The sequence below is a fragment of the Morone saxatilis genome, unplaced genomic scaffold (assembly GCF_004916995.1).
Source record: "Morone saxatilis isolate NCDOM2014 unplaced genomic scaffold, NCSU_SB_2.0 Contig14, whole genome shotgun sequence".
Lineage (NCBI taxonomy): Eukaryota > Metazoa > Chordata > Actinopteri > Moronidae > Morone > Morone saxatilis.
Genome location: NW_023339696.1, coordinates 8,794,328 through 8,815,275, shown reverse-complemented (window position 1 = coordinate 8,815,275; position 20,948 = coordinate 8,794,328). Strand labels below are relative to the sequence as shown.

Sequence of the window (20,948 nt, the reverse complement as noted above, 5' to 3'; positions counted from 1 at the left end):
TTCCTAAAGTAATCCCCCCAACCCTGCTTTATAGATATTTTTTTCTCACTAAATAACACTGCAGTACGCTAAATAAATTAAATAAATAATACATTTATGAAATTCAATTTTAGTCGCCAGCATTAAGCCAGATAGCTTGAAAGACCAAAATATATAATAATTATTATTATATATAAGTATTATGATTATGATTGTTATTGTGATTATGATTATGATTATTAATAGTATTAGTAACCATGACCAGACAAGCTGACCCGCAACATAATCCGTTTCCATGGGAACGCTCTTAATACGGAAGCTCGCTTGGATAACAGGAGCCGAAACGCAAAAGGGGGGTAGGAGCAGCGGGAGGCCGTGGCTGGACAATGACTGACGTGGAAAGTGTCAGCACTGAGTAACAAACTTCGGGGGAGAAAAGGTCTTGAGAGAAAAGTCGATCGTGTCTCAGTAAGCTGCAGTTAGCTCGTCCGGACACAGCACAATGAGTCTGGATAAAGCAGAGCTGTGTAATTCTCTCTTAACCTGGGTGAGTTGGACACAAGCGAGGGGTTCCGAGCCAGGCTAACACCGCCGGGCTAACAGCTGACAGCAGGTGTCCGCAAAGTTAGAGGGGCAAAGACAACCTTTAGTGGGCGAACGGAGGCCTGGCACGACCGATAAATGCGCGTCTGTGTTGACTACAAGCAGGTCGAGGTGGACGCAGCTCGCAGGGAAGGAAAGTTGTGTGTTGGGAAGTTAGCTTGTCGCTAGCTAGCCAAGCTAAGCAGCTAGCTAGGTAAACACATTGGAAGTTTGCTCCTGGTGGTCTTTTCAAACACTAACCCAAAGAGCTGAGTGTAAGCTGAGAGGGAGTCACGTTGAATATCCAACAGAGTGACTTCTCAAGTCCCAGCAGGGAAAATCCACCTGTTTGGCTCTTTTCCATACGGGGGCAAGTGTAGGACTAAACTGAGAAACCAGCTCATATTAACAGCTCGCTAAGTAGGACTGTAATCCCCTGTAATAACTGCTTAAGATTTGTCATTTATGTAGTGTTTGCAAAGACTGAGAGGTTTATTTAGCCGCTTTACTTGTGAGTGGTTTGGAAACATTCAGCCCACTGTAATGTGTTTTACTGCAAGTAGCAAATAGCTTTTTACTAACATTAAAGCTGATTATGTACATTAATAGATTAAAGACCTGTGAGTCTGGTTCAGTTTAGTTTAGAAGTTAAACACAATCTGTCTGTGCGTCAAATGTTAAAGCTTTTTTTTTAAAGGTCAGTGACTAATTCTTGATGTCTTTATTCTCAGTTACAGACATTTCAGGTGCCGTCATGCAACAGCAAGCACGACCTAACAAGCGGCGTGGCCATTGCACATGTGCTGCACAGAATGTAAGGGTACACATCTGCACAAGTATTTACTGGTTGTTGTGTTGCTTCGAGTTTGTAAGTGCACAGCTCTGAGATTTGCTTATCTGTGTGATTTCGCACTACGTGGCCCCTTTGAATTGCACGTGGCCGTTATCTATGCAAAAGTTTAAACCGCAAAGAATCTGGATTTGTGAGGTCAACGCAGAAACGTGGGAGTGATTTTTGTGTAAACTATTCGGCCGAGGCCTGATGACCTTTTGTAGCTTGTGGTGGTGGGATATTTGTGTTCAAGCCCCCACAGGTAAATAAACAACAACAGTTTTTCATTTAAAGAAAATGTTTATTTTTCAGGTCACTTAAGACCCAATGCTGCTTCTTCAACTATTTCACAACCCGAGCATTATTCCCACGAGTCACATGTGACTTTAACGAACTGTTCTACTCAAATGTCATTGTGCTCAGCATTAGAGAAGCTCAGGGCCTCGTTGCCCTGTGGCCGCCTGTGAATCTTGATGTCCAGAGGTGTGTCGTCCTCGTTGTCACTCGAGTTCTCTTGTGCTCTCATTAACAGAGACCCCTCTTGGTTTAATGAGACATGGCTCGGCAGGATCAAGGAGGAGAGCGGGGCCAACTGGCGCCTCAAGGTAATTTGTGAAACGGCAGGATATGACAGAATACCTCACGGCAACCTAGAATGACAAAGATGTCTGAGTTGTTTTTTTTAACTTATTTTTCCCTGATTAAAATGAGCATCGAGAATTTATCTCTGGTTTCTTTTTTGTTCTTTCAGGTCAGCAACTTGAAAAAGATTCTTAAGAGCATGCTGGAGTATTATCATGATGTAAGTTCATTATTCTTATTATCATTATTAACATTATTTTTTACTAACTTTGCCACTTCCAGTACACTTTTAAATTTGTCTGAAGCTGAATCTCAATGTCTTCTTTCCATGAACAGGTGCTCGGTCACCAGGTATCAGATGAGCACCTGCCAGACGTGAACCTCATAGGAGAGATGGGCGATGTCACTGAACTGGGCAAGCTGGTACAGCTCGTATTGGGCTGTGCTGTCAGTTGTGAGAAGAAACAAGGTAAACTGTGCTGGAAAAGAAAAGAAATGCAGCCATCTGTGAAAATAACGCACAGGATTAACTCAAAGTCGAATCACATGTTCAGTCAGTCAGGGCCTGATCATCACAAGTTGATAACACGACCTCGTGCTTTTCCCCTCACAGTAAAGATCATTTTACAGATTACAAGAAGACAAACTACAAGAAAAAAATGATTTGTCATTCAGACATTAGCTGTACGAGTCTTGGAAAATGTTGGTAGCTGCAGTGCTGGTTTGGTTTTAGGAGAGTATTTGTGTTCATCTGCATTTGGCTGTGTTGTCTTCCCCTAAACACAGAGCAAATCCGGCAGATAATGACACTTGAGGAATCTGTCCAGCACGTTGTGATGACAGCCATTCAGGAGGTGAGTGAGCCTCTTCGCTTATCCTCCTGGTTCTCTCTACTTTGCATTAATCCCAGCTCTTAGTCATGGTTAATTCACAATCAAAGAAATCCGGATAAGCATAAGACTGAACAGAGTCCCAGAAACCCTACTCTGAGATATTTCAAGAATATGTTTTTGTGTCTCATTGGCACCCATAGGACTGTAAAAATGTTGAATGTGGGAAAACAAAAATCTGTTCCAGGATTTACCAAAGTTATTGAGAAAACCCCAAAACCTGCTTTTGGGAACAGGTTATTTTATTTTTCCCAGAATTTAAGCCTTTCATTGACTTTCTTATGAATGCTTTGTTTTAGCTCTTATCGAAGGAGCCTTCATCTGAACCGGGAAGCCCAGAGACCTATGGGGACTTTGACTACCAGGTGAAACACGCAACACTTTTATTCCCCTTTTGTGTTATTCGCTCAGCAGATCTGTTACATCTTCCTTTGTGTTTTCCCTCAGTCTTTCATTAAAGTTTACTCCCTCCTACTGTGACTAGAATTACATCTTCCTCTGTCTCCATTGGTTCTGTGTTTGCAGTCCAGGAAGTATTATTTTTTAAGTGAAGAGGCAGACGAGAAAGAGGACCTGAGCCAGCGCTGTCGAGACCTGGAACAACAGGTTGGTACACCAAATGGGGCCTACATCTTACTTCACAAACATTTCTCAAGACCTTTAAGTTTGAATCTTTAAGATTGTAGTCCTGGTTGATTTGGTTACACATGTGGTAACTGGTGGTAACAAAGTGCATTTTCTTACTACAGGACCCAGAATTCTCCTTTAACAGAGAGACAATAGTGAGCAAATCAGCAGGTCACAGAACAGTTGGTTAACTTGCTGAGAAGTTGTAGGTGTGCAATTTCTGTGGTCTTGTTTTGTAGACCTATCTTTTGTAGATGAACGATGGTGCTAACCACAGTGAAAAACTAAATTGCGTTTCCTGTAATTGTTTCACAATAATATCCACCCCAATATTTCACAAGTTCGAATTCTTCTTAATGTGAAGCAGCAGCAGAAACACACGTTGGGTTCCAGTGAACAATGAGCAGGGAGTTTGTTATTGTTGAGATAAAATTACAAACAGTAACAGTGTATTACATGCTGAATTGTTTCCTGTGAATCCCTTGAGTGTAGGTAGGCAGTTTCAATTTAGCGCAAATGGCTGACTCCGCCACTAGCAACTATAAAGAGAGGTAATTGCAGAATATAAGTTGAATTGCTTTTGCTTTAAAACTGCTGACTATGATTGGTATCAAAAATAGATTTGGGTTTTGAATATGGCATTTTGGGGCCTGGGATCATTTCATCTTGCAGTTACACAAGGCACACTTTTTTGTTGTTTTGGAGTAATATAAAAGCATTTCACATTTTCTGTACCTCACTTTCAGATACTTTGAGGCCCAGTTTTGCCGTACTGTGGTTGTAGCATGTTGTTGAATGTGTGCGCCTGCTGCTTTTGTGCTCTGGCCCTTATTGATTAGCCTGCCTGAGACTTTGTTTGTGTTCCCATCGCTTGTTTTTGCACCACTGACTGAGAGGAGACTAATTTAGTATTTTTTAAAGATACATTCTAGTCAATAGTTACATAACATCAAGATAAAACTGACACATTGCCTTGGGATGGAGCAGTAGCCAACAATAATTTGTGCTGCTCTCAGCCCACCTGTTTGTTTACTTATTTAGCCCACGCGTTAGGGATTAGTCATTTGTGTTGTTTTGAAAGCTATTTACTGTTCCTGGTCTTGTGCTAAAGCATGCAATCTGTCCTTAAAGTTCAGTGTAGGGTTTTGCTGTATTCAAACTGGAAAGATGTCCAGCAGGTAAGTATACACCCCCCCTTTTTTTTTAAATATTGGAATGGCAGCTTGTCTAACTATAACTTGACTCAAACATTTTTTAGTATATTCTTGCAACTCTAAACTACAGTCAGTCCCACCAACTTCATCGGCCTGAAGTTACATTTCTCCCCCCTGTACTAAAACTGTATAACCAATAGCAATAATGGTCCTCAACGAGTTGTGCACATTAATCTATTTATATTATGGTTTTGACCCTGAGGATAATGCTAACAATTTAACTATTGTGAAAGTTCCTTCTGCCTGAGACCATTGCACATCAGATGACTAACTAACTATCGACGACTGAGCATGTGAAATGAGAGCAAAGCATGTGTTCGAGGTCCTGTAAGCATGAAAAGTGGTGAGTTTGTCGCTGTGCATCTGTGTTTTACTCATGCGAATAGGTCGTGTGCCGCTACTGTGGCTTTTCTCCTGTATTGTCAGAAAGATGTCAGTTCTTGATAAGTTATTCTTTAAAGTCTTTAAATCAGCGTTGAGGACTCTTCTGATGCATCTTCTATCTCTTCTTCTTTTCCCTTCCTTTTGTAGATTTGTCACTTTGTGCATCTCCATTACTTCTCTCTCAGCACTGCATTATCTAATCCCCCAGTCTTTTTACAGTGTTTGTTCTCTGTTCCTCTCTCTTCCCCCACAGTTGTCGGTGGCTCTGGAGGAGAAGTCGTCCCTACAGGCAGAGACTCGCTCCCTGAAGGAGAAGCTGAGTCGCTTCGACTCTCTGGACGCCTCCACCACTGCCATCACTGGCAAGAAGCTGCTGCTGCTGCAGAGTCAGATGGAACAGCTTCAAGAGGAGAACTACAGGTACAGGCAGTACACACACAGAGTTAGAGTTGCTGAGGAAAACCGTCAGCCCTTTACATAAGACATTTACACACACTTAACTTTTAAAAAAAATGGTGCTGGAGATATTCTGAAAATTCGCTATACATATATTAGTTAACATTACGTACACATGCAAATCCAATGCTATTGTTCAGTTGACTTTGTTGAGTCCTTTCAGTCAACTCAGTTACACAAACCACTGCTCTTGTATTATGTATATCTCAGACTGGAGAACAGCAGAGATGACATGCGCGTGCGGGGAGAGATACTGGAGCGTGAGGTGACCGAGCTGCAGCAACGTAACGAGGAGCTGACCAGCCTGGCGCAGGAGGCCCAGGCCCTCAAAGACGAGATGGACATTCTCAGGTGAGACCAGCGGTAGCACTGAATTTATTGTGGATGCCAAAACAGTGCAGGCCTTCTCACAAATCAAATGGATACTGAGGGTTTCTTTTGTAGCTTTCTAACAGAGCATTTAAGATTGCTCAGTGGCAAACTAGGGAAGATCTTTTTTTTAAATGCAATTAATAAATAATTATTAAACTTCTGGAATTGTTGTGAATAAGACAACTAAATTATTATAAAACTTCAGTCAACCAGTCCTTTATTGACAAAGTCTGTTGATATTCTTCATTTTTGTTACTATCAGCAAAACCCACAAAAAGACCATAACCTATAATGAATTGATCCTTTTAGCATTGTCTGTGTAGCCTACTGTAGCATATTCCTCTGTGCCATAGAGCTCCATTGTTGAACAAAGATGTTCTTTTATTACATGACCTTGGGCACTGTAGTTTATATTGATATCATATTGGTATCATGAATATTCACTAGCACTGACAAATGCACTATTTCCTCGTGTTTGAGAACATTTGCTGGATACTACATTACCAGACACAGATAAAAGACTGAACCCATTTTTTAAAGATTGACATTTTTAGTAGAAACAAATGGTCTCGGAGCTGAGAGACACAGACGGGGAAGTTAAAGAGTATTGAGATACAAACACACACATTGTTGGTTTTTATCTTTATTTTTAAGGGGAAAATATCAAAAATATAGAATAACACCAGCCTTTTCCTTTTAAGCAGTAGTTCTTCTATTATCAATTTACACTCACAGAAACAACACCCACGCTGCCCACACACAGACGTCCATTCAGCTCCTCTCTGACATCTGTGTTGATAATATGAATTTCATGCATTGACACTGGCTTGCGTCAGAGTTGTTGGATTTTCAGTAGTTAAGTACATATCCACACGGATGTATTGTGTAAAAGTCGTATTCCTGTCCTGTGGTACTCAACGCCTCCCACACTGTCCTCTCCTCCCACTCAGACACTCGTCTGACCGGGTGAACCAGCTTGAAGCCCTGGTGGAGACGTACAAGAGGAAGCTGGAGGATCTAGGAGACCTGCGCAGACAGGTGCGCCTACTGGAGGAACGCAACACCGTGTACATGCAGCGCACCTGTGAGCTGGAAGAGGAGCTCCGCAGGGCCAACGCTGTCCGCAATCAGCTGGACACCTATAAGAGACAGGCAAGCTCTGGGTTGAAAGGAGGGACGGAGAGTGATACTTGTTCCTGTGTTGACGTCTAAGTGATGTTAAACACAGTCTGGCTGGTGCACGTGTTTGGAAAACCTTGCACTTGTTATAAAGAGCTCTTGCCAATGTAGACTGTTGCTATGCTCCCCGACTTGCAGGCACATGAGCTTCACGCCAAGCACTCGGCAGAGGCCATGAAAGCTGAGAAATGGCAGTTTGAGTACAAGAACCTTCACGACAAGTATGACGCACTGCTGAAGGAGAAAGAAGTGAGTTGGTGAACAGTGTTTTATCAGTGCGGAGCATCTGTCTCATGTCATTTTCACACACTAAAACTACTAGACAAGATGCAATAATGTAGTTTTTATTTCAGTGATAGCAGTCCTCTGTGGATCAACATTTGTTGTGATTATTACCTCCCTGCAGGAGGAATTGTTGCCAGGCAAATATCGTACTATTCTTCAGTGGACTCAAACGTCCCGTGTCAGTTCTAACACCTTCAGCAATCTGACAGGAGTGATTAATGTCCTCGGTTACTTGTGGGAGTGATTAAGAAATACATACTGTACCGACATGAAGTGTACATTTACTAAGGAACTCATCAACACGTGGGGTTTAAGGGTTAAGTCCATTTCCATGTGCATACCAGAGCTGGTCTGTAAAAATGGAGCATTACTGTTTTTGATAATCATCATTTGGCATTTTAGCCTTTTATATTATTACAGTCAGTAATAGACACAGAGAGAGGTTATGTGGTATTCACCTTAACCAGTAGGCTGTGTGGCCGATCCTTTTTGTTTTAGTTTGAATTTTGCTGGATTAAATTTATAGATGCAATTGGTACCCTAATAATTCTGTAAACATGCAAACAACAGTGTGAATTGAAGCTAAAGCCTGTGTCACATTGTGCTTTGTCCTGTAGCGTCTGATCTCAGAAAGAGACACGCTGCGGGAGACAAACGATGAGCTCAGGTGTGCACAAGTCCAACAGAGGTGTCTCAGTGGAGCTGGTGAGTTGTAATTGCACTAAATTTAGAAACAAATAAGTAAACTGCATTTTCCTTTTAACTTGCTGTTACTACGCAGCATTTACTGTTTACGCAACACTGTCACAATGTTGGAGCAGAGTGTGTTGGTGGCTGACCATTAATTAACTGGCACAGATATGTAAAATGTTATTTGAATGTGTAATTATTATTTTTTTTTTTTCTCAGATTAACAGAGAAATAAGCAAATCGGGCTGTTTACCAGTTACCAGCTGACTCTTAATCTTTCTCTCTCTTTCTCTCTCTCTCTGCAGGAGGCTTGTGTGACAGTACTGTCACAGTGGGAAACCTCGCTGCGGAGATCATGCCCACTGAGCTCAAGTATGTCTATTGTGTCGTATCTGTGTCTGAGCCACGTTGTGGGGGTTAATGTGTACGTTTCAACCAAATGTAAGCGTAAGGGATGAGATTTTCCTTCTAAACCCGTAGCAGACAGGCATTGGTGTCACTATCAGTATCCACTTGTGCCCTATATTCATCTTCTGTAGTGTGAGGCGCAATTGGCTCCAGAAATAGCGACACATGTCAGTGCTGCACATTTGGCCGGGGCGTTGTCAGATAGAAGTACTCAGCCAGCGTGTCAGACATTTTATGACTCTGCTGACCCATTTCAGCTGCCCTCCACTTCTATCTTTTTCCCCCTTCTCTTATTTCCCCCTCTCTTCTCATTGTTCCTCTTCTTCAACAGGGAGACAGTGGTGCGTCTACAGAGTGAAAACAAGATGTTGTGTGTCCAAGAGGAGACCTACAGGCAGAAACTAGTGGAGGTGCAGGCTGAGCTGGAGGACGCTCAGCGCAGCAAGAACGTCCTGGAAACTCAGAACAGGTAGGGGGCTTGTGTGTGTATATTTAACACTACTAAATAATCAATCAATCAATCAGTAAAACTTTATTTATATAGCACACTTCATAGAGTTTATCTCAGTTCAAAGTGCTTCACAGACAATTGACAAGACCATAATAAGACAGAATGGAGTAAAAATTGAATACGGTGGATTTAAAAATAAAACGCAATGATAAGTAAGAAGTTGGACTTAAGTGTTAAGTAATAAGTCCCCTTCTAGGCCACCATATTGTGTGTTCCTGGACATTAAGCTGGTTGTTGGCTGATGGTAGGAGTGATATCTGCCTAAATGTCAACTCACCCTCTGGACTGTGTGCTCAACTGAGCTGTGTGGGCTGGACTGGAGGACAGACAGGAGAAAGCCAGATTGTCCCTTGACTGTGTGTGTGTATGTGTGTGTTTACATGCCTGTGGGCATGTGGACATGTGGGTGGACTGTGTGTGTTTGTGTGTGTGTGTGTCTTTGTGTGTGTGTCCATGCAACACCAGGCCCAGGGTGTGGGAAGCATCCTCAGCAACAGTAACAGGAGGAGAGGAGTGGAGTGAGCATGCTCAGTAGAGCAAAGCAGTGAATGGCCAGGCACTTGGTGGAAGGGATGAACACTCCTTGCAGCAGATGTACACAGACCCACATTATACTTTGAAAACATCTTCCACCCACAGTATCAACTAAACAACCTTGTGTTTCATCTTTACCATCTGCCTCCCTTTCTAAGTTACTCTCTCCCACAATGTTCCTTAAATCATTGTCTCTTGTCGTTTCTTGTATCTATGTTCGCTCTTTCTGTTCCTAACCTTTCTTCTTGTCCCTTTCCCTTTTCTTGGTCCGTTTTCCCAGATTAAACCAGCAGCAGATCTCAGAGCTGCGTTCTCAGGTGGAGGAGCTCCAGAAAGCGCTCCAGGAGCAAGACAGCAAGACTGAGGATGTGAGTGGATGGACCTTCTTCCTTCTCCTCCGTGCACTTGTGTCACTTAATTGCCCTCATCACAAACCAGAGTTTTCTAAAAAAATTGAAGACAGAATATTGAGTGTGTGAAAAATCTTTTCGATGAGCCTATAATTTTTGTAACAATGTTGTTGTTTTATATGACAATTGTGTCAAATTTGAACGACAGACATGAGTGTCAAGTCATTCTTAGAAGTGATGAAGTCAAAATAATTTTTCATAATGGAAGCAGTAATGTTTCTGGTAGCACTCCCTATGTGTAAAAAGCAAAATGTTTGCATGGCACACTGAGTATATTGACAAGACTTGGCTGTTGAGAACTGCAGTGTTTGTTCTCCTACTTTGATACATGTTGTGTGGGAATTTAACCCATGTTTGCTGTGGTGATTTACTGTTAACGCCTGCCCATCTCTGTCTGCCTCCCTCTGCCTGCCCCCAACGATCAACTCTGCCAAAATCAGGCCATCGTAAGTACGGCCCACCCTCTGTCCAACTGGCCCATGATTTAACTCTTTGACAGCTTGACTTTCACAGCTTATACTGTGTGTTTGTGTGTGCCATTTAGAACGCCTTGTGTGTTAGTTTTGAGTTTAATTCCTTTTTTTTCCTTCTTTAAAGTCCTCCTTACTGAAGAAAAAGCTTGAGGAGCATTTGTAAGTACAAATGCTGCTTCTTACAGATGATTTATCCCTGTGGGTTTCAAACAAAAGTGAATTCACACACTGTGTGATGATTGCAGGGAGAAGCTCCACGAAGCTCACTCAGATCTCCAAAAGAAAAGAGAGGTCATTGATGACCTCGAGCCCAAAGTGGACAGCAACAGTAAGTCATTTCTCGCTCGATCTTTAAGCACCTGCCAGTGTCCACCCTTTCTTCTCTTCTTAACTCTTTATTTTTCTCCCTCTCAGTGGCAAAGAAGATAGACGAACTCCAGGAAATCCTGCGGAAGAAGGACGAGGACATGAAGCAGATGGAGGAGCGATATAAACGTTACGTGGAGAAGGCGAGAACGGTCAGCGCACCTAGAAGGAACATGTTGTCCTCATCACATATGGCTTTAAAATAAAAAGATATGAGGGTTATTTTTTACTGGGGAAATTCACGGATTTTACATTTCAAAGTTGTCTACAAGTCTTTGGTAGTATGTGAAAAAAGTTGTATAAAGCCTTTTGTGACTCCAGAGGGAGAAATCTGATCGTTTGCCTCAAGTGATGTCATTTGAGTCAACGTTCTGACTCACTGAGTCTGACTGAACTATCGGCAGACATATTGTGGGTAATGTAGGTCCATCGTGGGTGTGATACAATCAGCTAAATCAGCAGAGTACTCTATTAAGAAATGTCCTTTGTGTGTGTGTAGGTGATTAAAACCCTGGATCCCAAGCAGCCGGTGGCTGCGACTCCTGACATTCAGGCACTGAAGAACCAGCTGACAGAGAAGGAGAGAAAAATCCAGCACCTGGAGGTATGGACCTTTTTGACATAAAGAGGCAAATCCGGTCACTGTAGCTTTTTTTTAAGTCTCACTAATGCATGATTGTCTGTTCCTGTTGCGCAGCATGACTATGAGAAGAGCCGAGCCAGACATGACCAGGAGGAGAAACTCATCATTACTGCATGGTACAACATGGTAAGTGGGTGTAGAAATACATAAAACATGCAGAAGGCCCTTTTGATTTTTTTCATGTGAGGAAAAACTTCATCTAAGTGAGCTGCTCTGTAGTTGAAAACCACAAGAAGGCAGATGTGGATGTTTTGAGACCACATGGGTCCTCACTCTGCACATCCGCTATTTATTACACCCACACCTGATTCCTCACTCTTTCTTTTCTCTTTCTCAGGGGATGGCGTATCATCAGAAGGTGTCTGGCGAGCGGCTGGGTCCCTCTAACCAGGCCATGTCCTTCCTCGCCCAGCAGAGACAGTCCACCAACGCCAAGAGGGGCCTGATGCGACACCATCCGAGATAAAGACGTGCAGACAGGAGAACAAACATTCTGAAAGGAAGCATAGAGAAGATGAGGTGATCTACAGTAGACTTCATCTGAACTCCTTGTACCTTGTTTGCCTTTATGCCTTCACTGCACCTCAGAGTATTCCTCATGCTGCTACTGCCCCCTGCTGGCTCGCTATGGTACGAGAATGTTTATTTTCTCTGAGGAGCCCCCAGAGGAGAGACACACTGCTGTGTTAACCCACAGAAACAGAAATGAATGGAGTAGAAGGAGTTGTAGGGCCTGAAAAGAGGTTGTCTCACCTTTTAAGGTGACTTTTATTTCCTCTGTAGCCTCTTGGACTCTTGGTCCTTTTTCTTTAAGATTTGTTTTAAACCTTTTTTTTGTATTTTTTATGTTATACAAACGGATGTAATGTGAAATAGTTTTGTCGAGGTTACGGTTAGATGAGCTATTAGGGGTATTGCAATTACTATTGAAATAATACTGGAAGTGCTAAAGAAGCCCACAGGCTGTAGACTGAAAACCAATTATCACATTCAGCCGTTAGTACATGTCATTAGTTTTGATCGTTTGTTTTGAATTTTCTCATAGCTTTGATTTTTTGTCTTCTTGATTACGTGTTTTGAGATGAATTTGCGTTTAGTTTTAATTTGAAAGTCCTCAAAAAGACGTAAAGATCGTGAGGGTGTGTTAATGGCTTTGGTCTCTTATTTTTTCCTCTGTATTCACTCGAATCATGTTCTCTGAACTCTAATATTCATAATAAGTAAAACAGTTAGACTTTTCAGTGGATACACCAAAGCACTTTCATAGAAGGGTGGGTTTGTTTAGTGCCTCTCAGAATACTAAAAATACTCCCTCTGTGGATAAGACTGACGTTTTAGATATTCAGTGTCAACCCTTTCGCTCTGTCTCATTTGACACACATACATTTTACTTAAAGTATACGTCACACTGCAGGCTAATTCTGGTGATCATGTGACTTTGGCGAATGATTTTTATGAACAATGTTCTCATTCTTTGCCTACAAATTCAGTTATTACTGTAAGATTTTTTTTTTTTTTTCTTCTTCTTCCTCCCAAAAATTTAAACAGGGTGTTGGTTGTGGGTAGGACCTAATTGCACTTAACCACTTTAGACTCAAAAACTGATTTGAATATTGATAATTGAAGGCCTCCTAGTTTATCACAAAGACTGGAAAACCAATATATAGCGTGAGTACATAATGATAAAAACACTACAAATGACTCAGCTAATGGCGGTTTACCGCTGCTTAACCTTTACATTTCAACTGAACTGGAAGGATATGCATTATCAATACGCTGGAATTCTTCTGTTGACAGGAAGTCAGAGGCAGACACAAAGGTTGAGCCCGTAATAGACACTACGTCTGCCTTTATTCACTACTGGTTAATTTTCCTTTTCAACAGATGTCATCATTTTAGTGTGTCCCATATCAGAGCTGCTGTTTTGTGACTTGTACTTGGTCCCTGTGAGTGTTTGTGCTATGGTCCACACAGACCAGAATCCTGCTGTTGTGTGCACACAGTTTTCTACCCATGTTTCATTATTTGAGTTTATATTTATGGTGTATGATGATGATGTCTTTGCTACACATTTGCATGGCTTGAAGGGGTTAACTCTTAGGTTTGTCAGTGTTTGTTTGTGTCATATTAATGGTCTAGTAGATTATAGCATAGTGTACTTCACACAGGGATCTGAGGCAAGTCAAAGATTTGTAGTCCTGTCTGTTCTACTTTTGCACTACAAATAAATGGGATCTTAAGATAAGAGCTGGTGGTCTGGTGTCCTCTTTGCCAATACATTTAAAGTAAACTGAAGAACAACTTAACAGTGCGTAATGACAAAACCATTTATAAACACTTAGCCAGAAGGACGTGAGAAAGAAGACTGACCCAGGTTTTATCACGTGGGTAAACTTTAATTCTGTCATGATCTAAAGGCCAAACTGATTAGTCAGACTTCTCACATCCTTTGTGCGCCAGTTGAGTGAAATGGTGAAAGCATCTTTCACACCACTTCTGTGTCTCATGAGAATTATAAACTGGCGTACATAAATCTAGCCAACAATTAATCACTAACACAGTTGTGTAAAACAGCATGTACCTTCAAAATGGCATGTTGCAGTGCAAATTGTTTTGGATTTTACAAATTTCAGTATAGATCTTTAGTCTAACACTTCTTGGTGAGATGTATCCAACAGTTAGATTATAAAATGTAGCTGACAATGGTTCAGTTTAACTTTCAATTTACTGAAATCCACTGTGGTGAATATTATACACTCTTATATACAGTATAAGTCTGCTGTACCTTAATCTATCCAGAACTTAAGTAATTACAACACAAACAGGGACAAATAAAGGGAAAAAGATTATATTGATTTCTGAGGGATCCGGTCAAATGAGACTATATAACAGCTGTAAAGATTGATACACCATATTATAGTGAAGGACACAGGTTAAATATATGTACACTTAGGTTTGTATTATATTGTTATAAGTGTAACATGTTGGTCTTTAAAAACCCTTTGACAATACTATGGCAAATGTAATAAAACAAAACTTCTGGTTATATTTTACTTTTATTAATGCAATAACAATTCTATTTGTATTTCAAGTCTTGATCCCCTCGAGTCTTAATCATTACGTTAGATTCAGTATATCTGTTTTCGTGAGTTAGCAGAGTTTGACTGTGGCAAAGTCACACACACACTGACAGTTCATCATGTGATAAATGATGTTTTGTCAGACAATTAGAGGAAGATAGAATCAGGAATACTTTATTGATCCAGGGGGGATTTGTTTGTTACAGTTGTTCTACTCACACAATGTTAAAGAATAAAAATAATACTTATATTTCAATATATAAAATATAATCGTATGTATAGGTATGTACATAGTAAAAAAAAATAAAAAATGGAAATAGAAATATAATAAGAGCCTAAACGGGAGCAACTGTAACAGGCAGCATGCACACTTTTACATGAGAAGATATGTGTTATATATTATATAATATTTGTATACATTTTATTTTGTAGAACACACACAATTATTATTTATTATTATTATTATTATTATTATTATTATTTACATTTTCCCTCAGGCCTCAATCTGGCCCCCCACTCTGAAGAAACCCTGGTCTAATAATATAATAAACTCTAGTGAGGATTTAATTTTGAAAAACTATCAGTTCCACTTCCGGCACGGCAGGGGGCGCCAACCGCCGACACGTGACGTCACCAGAGGACCTGAAACATGACCGACTGATGGACGAAAGTTAGCGAGCAGCGTTGGTGTTCAAAGATCCGCGACCCTCTCGGTCTGTGCTGCAGGTACTCGACCTCTGTTGTGCACCGCAGCCGTGTTATTGTACGTGGACGCGTCCCGCACACGAACCGGAGGTTTTAAGAGGAGTTCGTCCGGTAAAAGGCCTCATTGAACCGGGTGTTAGCCCGCAGTATTAGCCTCGCTAGCAGCACGAACCAGCGCCTGCTTTTGTTTTTGTCCGGGAGGGCTGACATTGGTGGGCATTTTAGCCTTTTTCAGCTCGCGGTTTTTCTTAAAATTTGCATTTTTTTCCTACATTGGACTGTGTGGCCCTTTAGTGAGACTCTGGAGGGTTTTTTTTATATAATATAGGTGGGGTCCCGTCCGTCGTGCAGCGTGTTGGCGGTGCTGTTCATCAAAGGCCAACTTAACGCGATAAAGCCATACTTCTCAGTAACCGGACACACACCGCTGGACTTCTTTTTGTTGCCTGTTTGTGAACATTTACACCCCCCGAGGAAATCATGGATTCAAAGCGGTCACACAGCAAACCTCAAACGAGCGGCAGCAGCGGCGACTCCAGCTGCGGCAGCCCGGCGTCCCCCTCCAGCAGCCCGGCACCGACAGCGAGCAAAGCCCCGCTGCCCGGGGGAAACGTGTTCGCCAACGACGGCAGCTTCATGGAGATGTTCAAGAAGAAGATGGAGGAGGAGGAGAAGAAGAGGAAAAAGCAGACGCAGCACACAGGTGGAGAGGAGAGAGCTACCGAGCAAGGACAGACACCAGTGGAAAAGAAGCCCCCTCCCGTGACGAGCTTTGTAAGGGGTTTGGCAGTTGTAAGATGAGATAGAAGTAGTTAAAACACATCCAAAAGTGAAGCACCATGCACTGATTCACAGCCTTACTCTCACTGGCACTTTGAGTTGTTACATCCTGAAATAAAGGCCAACATTTCAGTATTGATTGCCAGTAGCATTACACACACAGTGCTTTTTTTTTTTTTTTTTGGTTATACTTGCATTATTTTATGAACACGTTGTGGCAATATGTGATATCTATAAGACCAGTGAAGACTAGGGATGCTCCTCACTGATGATGGTTTCGCTGGTGGTTGCGACAAGAGACTAAATGTAGACCTTCTGCTCTGGTGTAGTCTCCTTCATTGACAGTCCATCTGCAAGGGCTCCTATAACGGTTTCAGTCTTCTATCCCCTAACCCAGGTGGGGAAGCGCAGAGGCGGTGTGTTCCTAAAGACCGGCATGGTTGCGAAGAAGCAGAAAAACGACACAGAAGTAAGTGCGGTTCGGTGGTAGTGGTGGGATTTGAATTGTGTGTGTGTAGTTTGACTTCACCGTTAAATCTCCCTTGTGCTTCCTCTCCTGCAGGTTGAGCCAGGCAAGAGCGATGCTTGGTCAAAGTACATGGCCGAGGTCAAAAAGTACAAAGCCCACCAGTGTGGTGACGACGATAAGACCAGGCCTCTGGTCAAGTAGGTTCCCGAAAGGCGGACATGAAGCGACAGTGCTTTTGAGGGCAAAATCATCTGAGAGAAGTTCCGGGAGGGCCGGCCAATCCTGACCTTCTCATACTGCCAGTTCGAGTTACCTTTCACGTAGTCTTTCACAAACTGCTTAGATTCACAGACCTTTTCCCCTCTCTCTCTTTTTTTTTGTATTGTTTTTTTGCCTTGCTTGTCGTTTGTTGGACTCTGGTAATTTGATCTGGTGTCAAAAGATGTTTCAGAAACTTGGCGTGCATTGTTGATCATTGTTAAATATTTTCACATTTCTCATGTTTGGGTTAAGTTAGGGTTAATTAATATTTGAATTTGATTTAATAGCCAAATCAAGGTGTCAATTAAATCTACACTGCCCATTACTGTGTGGTGTTGTGCCTCAGTTTTATTAGGCTCTCTTTCAGACGATACCTTTTGAGACTGGTGTGTTATAGGGAGTCCAGAGGAAACCTGATTTTTAAGTGTCTTAAACCTGCATCAAATTACTCCATTGTGAAGGGGAAGATTTTAATTAAAAGTAGGTTTGAGTTCTATACAGGAACAAATTCATTCAAGAATTAATGTACAATGAAAAAGTGTACAGCTCTCATTGGAAAAAAAAAGCTCAAATTCAATTTGCAGTTTACATTTCTTACAGGTATCAGTGATAATTACATTATAATAAAAACAGCACCAAATAGACACACTGACCATGCATCAGAGGGGGAGACATACAAAGGCACACTTTCAGTCCCACCAACCAAACACATTCAAACCTTCACCCACTCTCACACACGCTCACTCACTCACCTAAAAATCCCATTCATTCATTCTCCCTGTCCACAGTGATATAGGTCTATCTTGTAAACATCGACAAACTGTATTTGTCATTTTATTTAACAATTCTATGAAGAATAGTATTTAAAAGTTATCAAATTGTTTTTAAAAAGTTATATTTAACTGTGGTATTCATGAAAAGTTGAGCTGATCTTCTCAGATCAAGTATGTTAAGTGTAACCCAGTCCTCATCTTAGACCCCTATCACAAGCGGTCTGTCACGTTCCATCCTGATTTGTCCCAAAACGTCATCGTTTTCGTTAGACAGCATCCGCTGGGCGATGAAATCCAGCTGTATCATAGGGTTTTCCTCTTGGCATCTCCTCCCTGGCTCTGACTGACATCTGGACAGGAATAATACAGTTTTTTAAAATTGGTGAAAAGCATCAATAGGCACATTGGACAACAGCCAAAAATGACTACATTTAAAAAAAAAAAAAGGCATGCAGTCACCAACAGACAAGCAGAGAACAGACCAGGACCAGACGGAAAAGGACAACCCAAGACAAAGTACACCAGACACTTGAAAAGGGAGGTGGGGAAAGAGGGAGTAAATGGAGCAGGCTTTGCGGGTGGAGGGAGGGTCAGATTTTACCTGAGAAAGCGAGCTGCAAGTGAGGAGGCAGAGCAACCTGAGACCCTGACTGGAGACTCTTATACAGATCTGAGGAGACAGGACAGGGGAACAAGGAGGGGGGGGGCAGACACCAACAAAATGGGGAGGGAGCAAGATTGGCGTAGAGGTAATGACAGCCAAACAGAGGAGGAGATAAAGACAGAAGAAGAAAGAGGCAAAGTGAGTGACAGAAGAGTAACCAATACAGGATTGGCATGATTTTGGTTGGAGTGCAGAAAAAGGAGAAATTTGGGGGAAATGAAGCAAACAAAATGGAATAATGTCAAACAGGAGAATAATCTGACACACAATATGGTGATAAAACAAATGATGCTCTAACAAAAAACACAAAACAAGGCTTACAGACAACAGCAGAGCAACCTACACACAGTGCCTGCCTCGTGTCAAAAGATTTCAATCAAACTGACAATGTGTTACGTTACACTGCCACCACTTTAAGATGGAGGCGTGGTGCGTCATTTAAATCAATCAGTGTACAGTATCCATGTTTCTGCCCTGCGTGCATCACTCACTCTGGGTCAGGGTAGAGAACGATGCATTGCTACTGGCTGTAGAGCCGCTGGCAGCCGTACTGGAACCCGCCGTGCCCAGCGGAGGCAGGTTTAGCAGCTGGGGGAACTGGAAGGGCAGGGACACGGGCACCAGGCCCCCCAGCATCCCGAACCCGAGGGGAAGAGTGGAGGCTGAGCCGAGCAGGCTGCCGGTACCTGCTGTGGAGACCTGAGTGGAAACAGAGTGTTAATAATCCTACACCGTTGAGAGTAGACTCTGGAAGTTGTGTTCGAAAACACAATAACTACCTTTATAAGTAAAGTGGATCTCTTCAGTACCTTGTTCTGATAACTTAGCTAACAGACAATATGAGCAGAACCTAAGACTTCTTCCAAACTCAGAAGTACTCATAACCAGTGGAATGGCCCCTATCAGTCCCTATATAATGGAGGGACACAACTAATTATTTTCAAATAATCTGCAGATTATATTTCAATTAACTGTTTGATGTACAACACGTTATCATAATCACAGAAACCAAGATGACATCTGCAGAGTGCTCGTTTTATCTGACTAACTATATAATATAATATATAACTGAATATAACAATGGTTCGAAACAGAGTTATGATAACAAATCACATTGCAACAGAGGAGCAGGAACTTGTGAAGGTTTAGCATTTTTGCTTGAAAAAAATACTGAAGCAATTAATGGATTACCAAAATAGCTGCTGATGATTTTCTGTCAATCAACTGACAGATTAATTGAGCTGCACACCACTAGTGGTGTGTAATAATCATGCAGGTCATCTTTGCAGCATTCTTTGAGGCGTTGAGCCTTCTGACTCCTGACACTAACAATGTTTCCATAACAACGCTGTTCACATTGAGGTCTGTAATGTCTGGAAATCCAAATTACTATAGACTTTTTGAAGTGTCATTTTTCAGTGTTTCACGCATCACAAATGACTCGACACTGAGGACATTTCAGGGGTGAACATCTCAAAATTTACATTACACAGCTGACCCTTTAAAAAAATCCAACCTTTATATGTTATAGGTCATCGTTTGGTGAGAATGACCGTGACACCCATTGATCAGCACTTACTGTATGTAATATTCACTGCCACCTTTATGTGGACTTACACCTGAAACAGTAACTATGTGTCCCTTTTCAATGAAGTTTTTTTTATGACCAATTAGTCCAAAAGTGGGGGAATATCACATTACTACAGTAAATGTAAATGTGCTGAATAATAATGCATTTGGACCACAAATGCACGCACTACAGGTTACTACTCTGCTGGACATGCTGGCGGTACAAACCTGTGGCAACTGAGAAGAGACAGATGATGGGACGGACGCGACTGGCTTGGCCCCCTGAGGTGTCCCACCCCCGGGCCTCTGACGCTGGCCTGCGTTGACAGAGACCACTGTGGGGGAGGCACTGGATCCTGAATGCTTGCTTATGGATATGGTGTTAATAAGGCTGGCGTTGGTGGTGCTGTTGTTGTTGGGGGTCTTCTGGCTGCCGGGAGGAGTGTAGCTGCCTTGCCCTGGCTTGGTTACTCCTCCTTGGGCACCTGAGAACGGCGGGCGGAACCCTGCTGGGTTTTTGGGAGAGTACTGGTGTATGGAAGGGGTTGCCTGAGACCTGGGGCTTTGAGAGATGGAGGGTGAGACTGAGGTGGTTGTGGTCACAGCAGGGTTGGGGGTGCGGGGGGTGAGTTTGACGATGGGCGGGATGCTGCTGTGGGTGGACTTGGTGAGAGTAGCGTGCATAGGGGTGATGAAGTTAGACTGAGGCCGGGGCTGGGGCTGAACTCCAGGGAGCTGCTGAGAGAGGGAGGGGGAGGATTTACTCTGCGGGGTCTGGGAAAGGCGCGGCGTCTGGAAGGTTTTGGGGGTCATGTGTGAGGGGGACGTGAGGGTGTGTGGCCGAGACTGAGGCGATGTGATGATGAGTGTGTCACCACTGTTGGCTTTATTATTATTGCTGCCTTTGAGGAGGCCAGACGGGGGAGTGGAGACCCCCATCTTTGATCCTGGGGGCACAAGCGGAGACGCAGTGGGTGGGGGACGCGGTTTAGGTGGCGACGCTGAGGCAGGCATGTTGGCTTTAGCAACACCCACCGCCAAAGTTCTCTGAGTGTTCAACACCGAGTGTCTGTGCGCCTGCACCGTGCCCTTAATCACCCCCATCCCATCCACCCTCACTGAGGGCAGAGGGGAGGACGCGATGGAGGAAGGCCGAGACAGAGAGGTGGAGGAAGACGAAGAGGTAGAGATGTAGTGAGGTGCATTGGAGCTGGGAGTGCTGACAGAGTT

General features: G+C 42.6%; 3 protein-coding genes across 7 annotated transcripts in view; 2 read left to right on the top strand and 1 right to left on the bottom strand.

Moving 5' to 3' along the window:
* Nucleotides 1-312: 312 nt before the first annotated feature.
* On the top strand, nucleotides 313-13,664 carry hook2 (hook microtubule-tethering protein 2). Of its 5 annotated transcripts, none has more exons than XM_035654614.1 (23): nucleotides 313-526; nucleotides 1,293-1,375; nucleotides 1,926-1,998; nucleotides 2,145-2,195; nucleotides 2,312-2,444; nucleotides 2,762-2,829; nucleotides 3,165-3,230; nucleotides 3,391-3,471; nucleotides 5,344-5,510; nucleotides 5,757-5,897; nucleotides 6,869-7,070; nucleotides 7,236-7,346; nucleotides 8,000-8,087; nucleotides 8,378-8,444; nucleotides 8,812-8,949; nucleotides 9,806-9,893; nucleotides 10,376-10,381; nucleotides 10,533-10,567; nucleotides 10,654-10,736; nucleotides 10,823-10,926; nucleotides 11,274-11,378; nucleotides 11,472-11,543; nucleotides 11,755-13,664. In XM_035654614.1, the coding sequence occupies exons 1-23, from the start codon at nucleotides 482-484 to the stop codon at nucleotides 11,881-11,883; spliced, it is 2,136 nt and encodes a 711-aa protein (XP_035510507.1). In that variant the 5' UTR covers nucleotides 313-481; the 3' UTR covers nucleotides 11,884-13,664. The 5 variants fall into 5 exon arrangements, with proteins under 5 accessions (XP_035510507.1, XP_035510511.1, XP_035510508.1 ...); XM_035654617.1 differs by lacking the exon at nucleotides 313-526 and adding an exon at nucleotides 578-775; XM_035654616.1 differs by lacking the exon at nucleotides 313-526 and adding an exon at nucleotides 943-1,072.
* Nucleotides 13,665-15,117: 1,453 nt separating this feature from the next.
* Nucleotides 15,118-17,037, top strand: trir (telomerase RNA component interacting RNase). Its single transcript, XM_035654834.1, has 3 exons — nucleotides 15,118-15,976; nucleotides 16,380-16,451; nucleotides 16,545-17,037. The coding sequence occupies exons 1-3, from the start codon at nucleotides 15,683-15,685 to the stop codon at nucleotides 16,650-16,652; spliced, it is 474 nt and encodes a 157-aa protein (XP_035510727.1). The 5' UTR covers nucleotides 15,118-15,682; the 3' UTR covers nucleotides 16,653-17,037.
* A 113-nt stretch (nucleotides 17,038-17,150) lies between these two features.
* The window catches only part of ubn2b (ubinuclein 2b), a 10,675-nt gene continuing 6,877 nt past the window's right edge, over nucleotides 17,151-20,948 (bottom strand). Inside the window, 4 exon segments of the mRNA XM_035654833.1 lie at nucleotides 17,151-17,835; nucleotides 18,087-18,155; nucleotides 18,641-18,848; nucleotides 19,947-20,948. The exon segment at nucleotides 19,947-20,948 is cut by the window's right edge and continues 312 nt beyond it. Coding sequence (XP_035510726.1) covers nucleotides 17,789-17,835; nucleotides 18,087-18,155; nucleotides 18,641-18,848; nucleotides 19,947-20,948 — 1,326 coding nt within the window. The 3' untranslated portion in view covers nucleotides 17,151-17,788.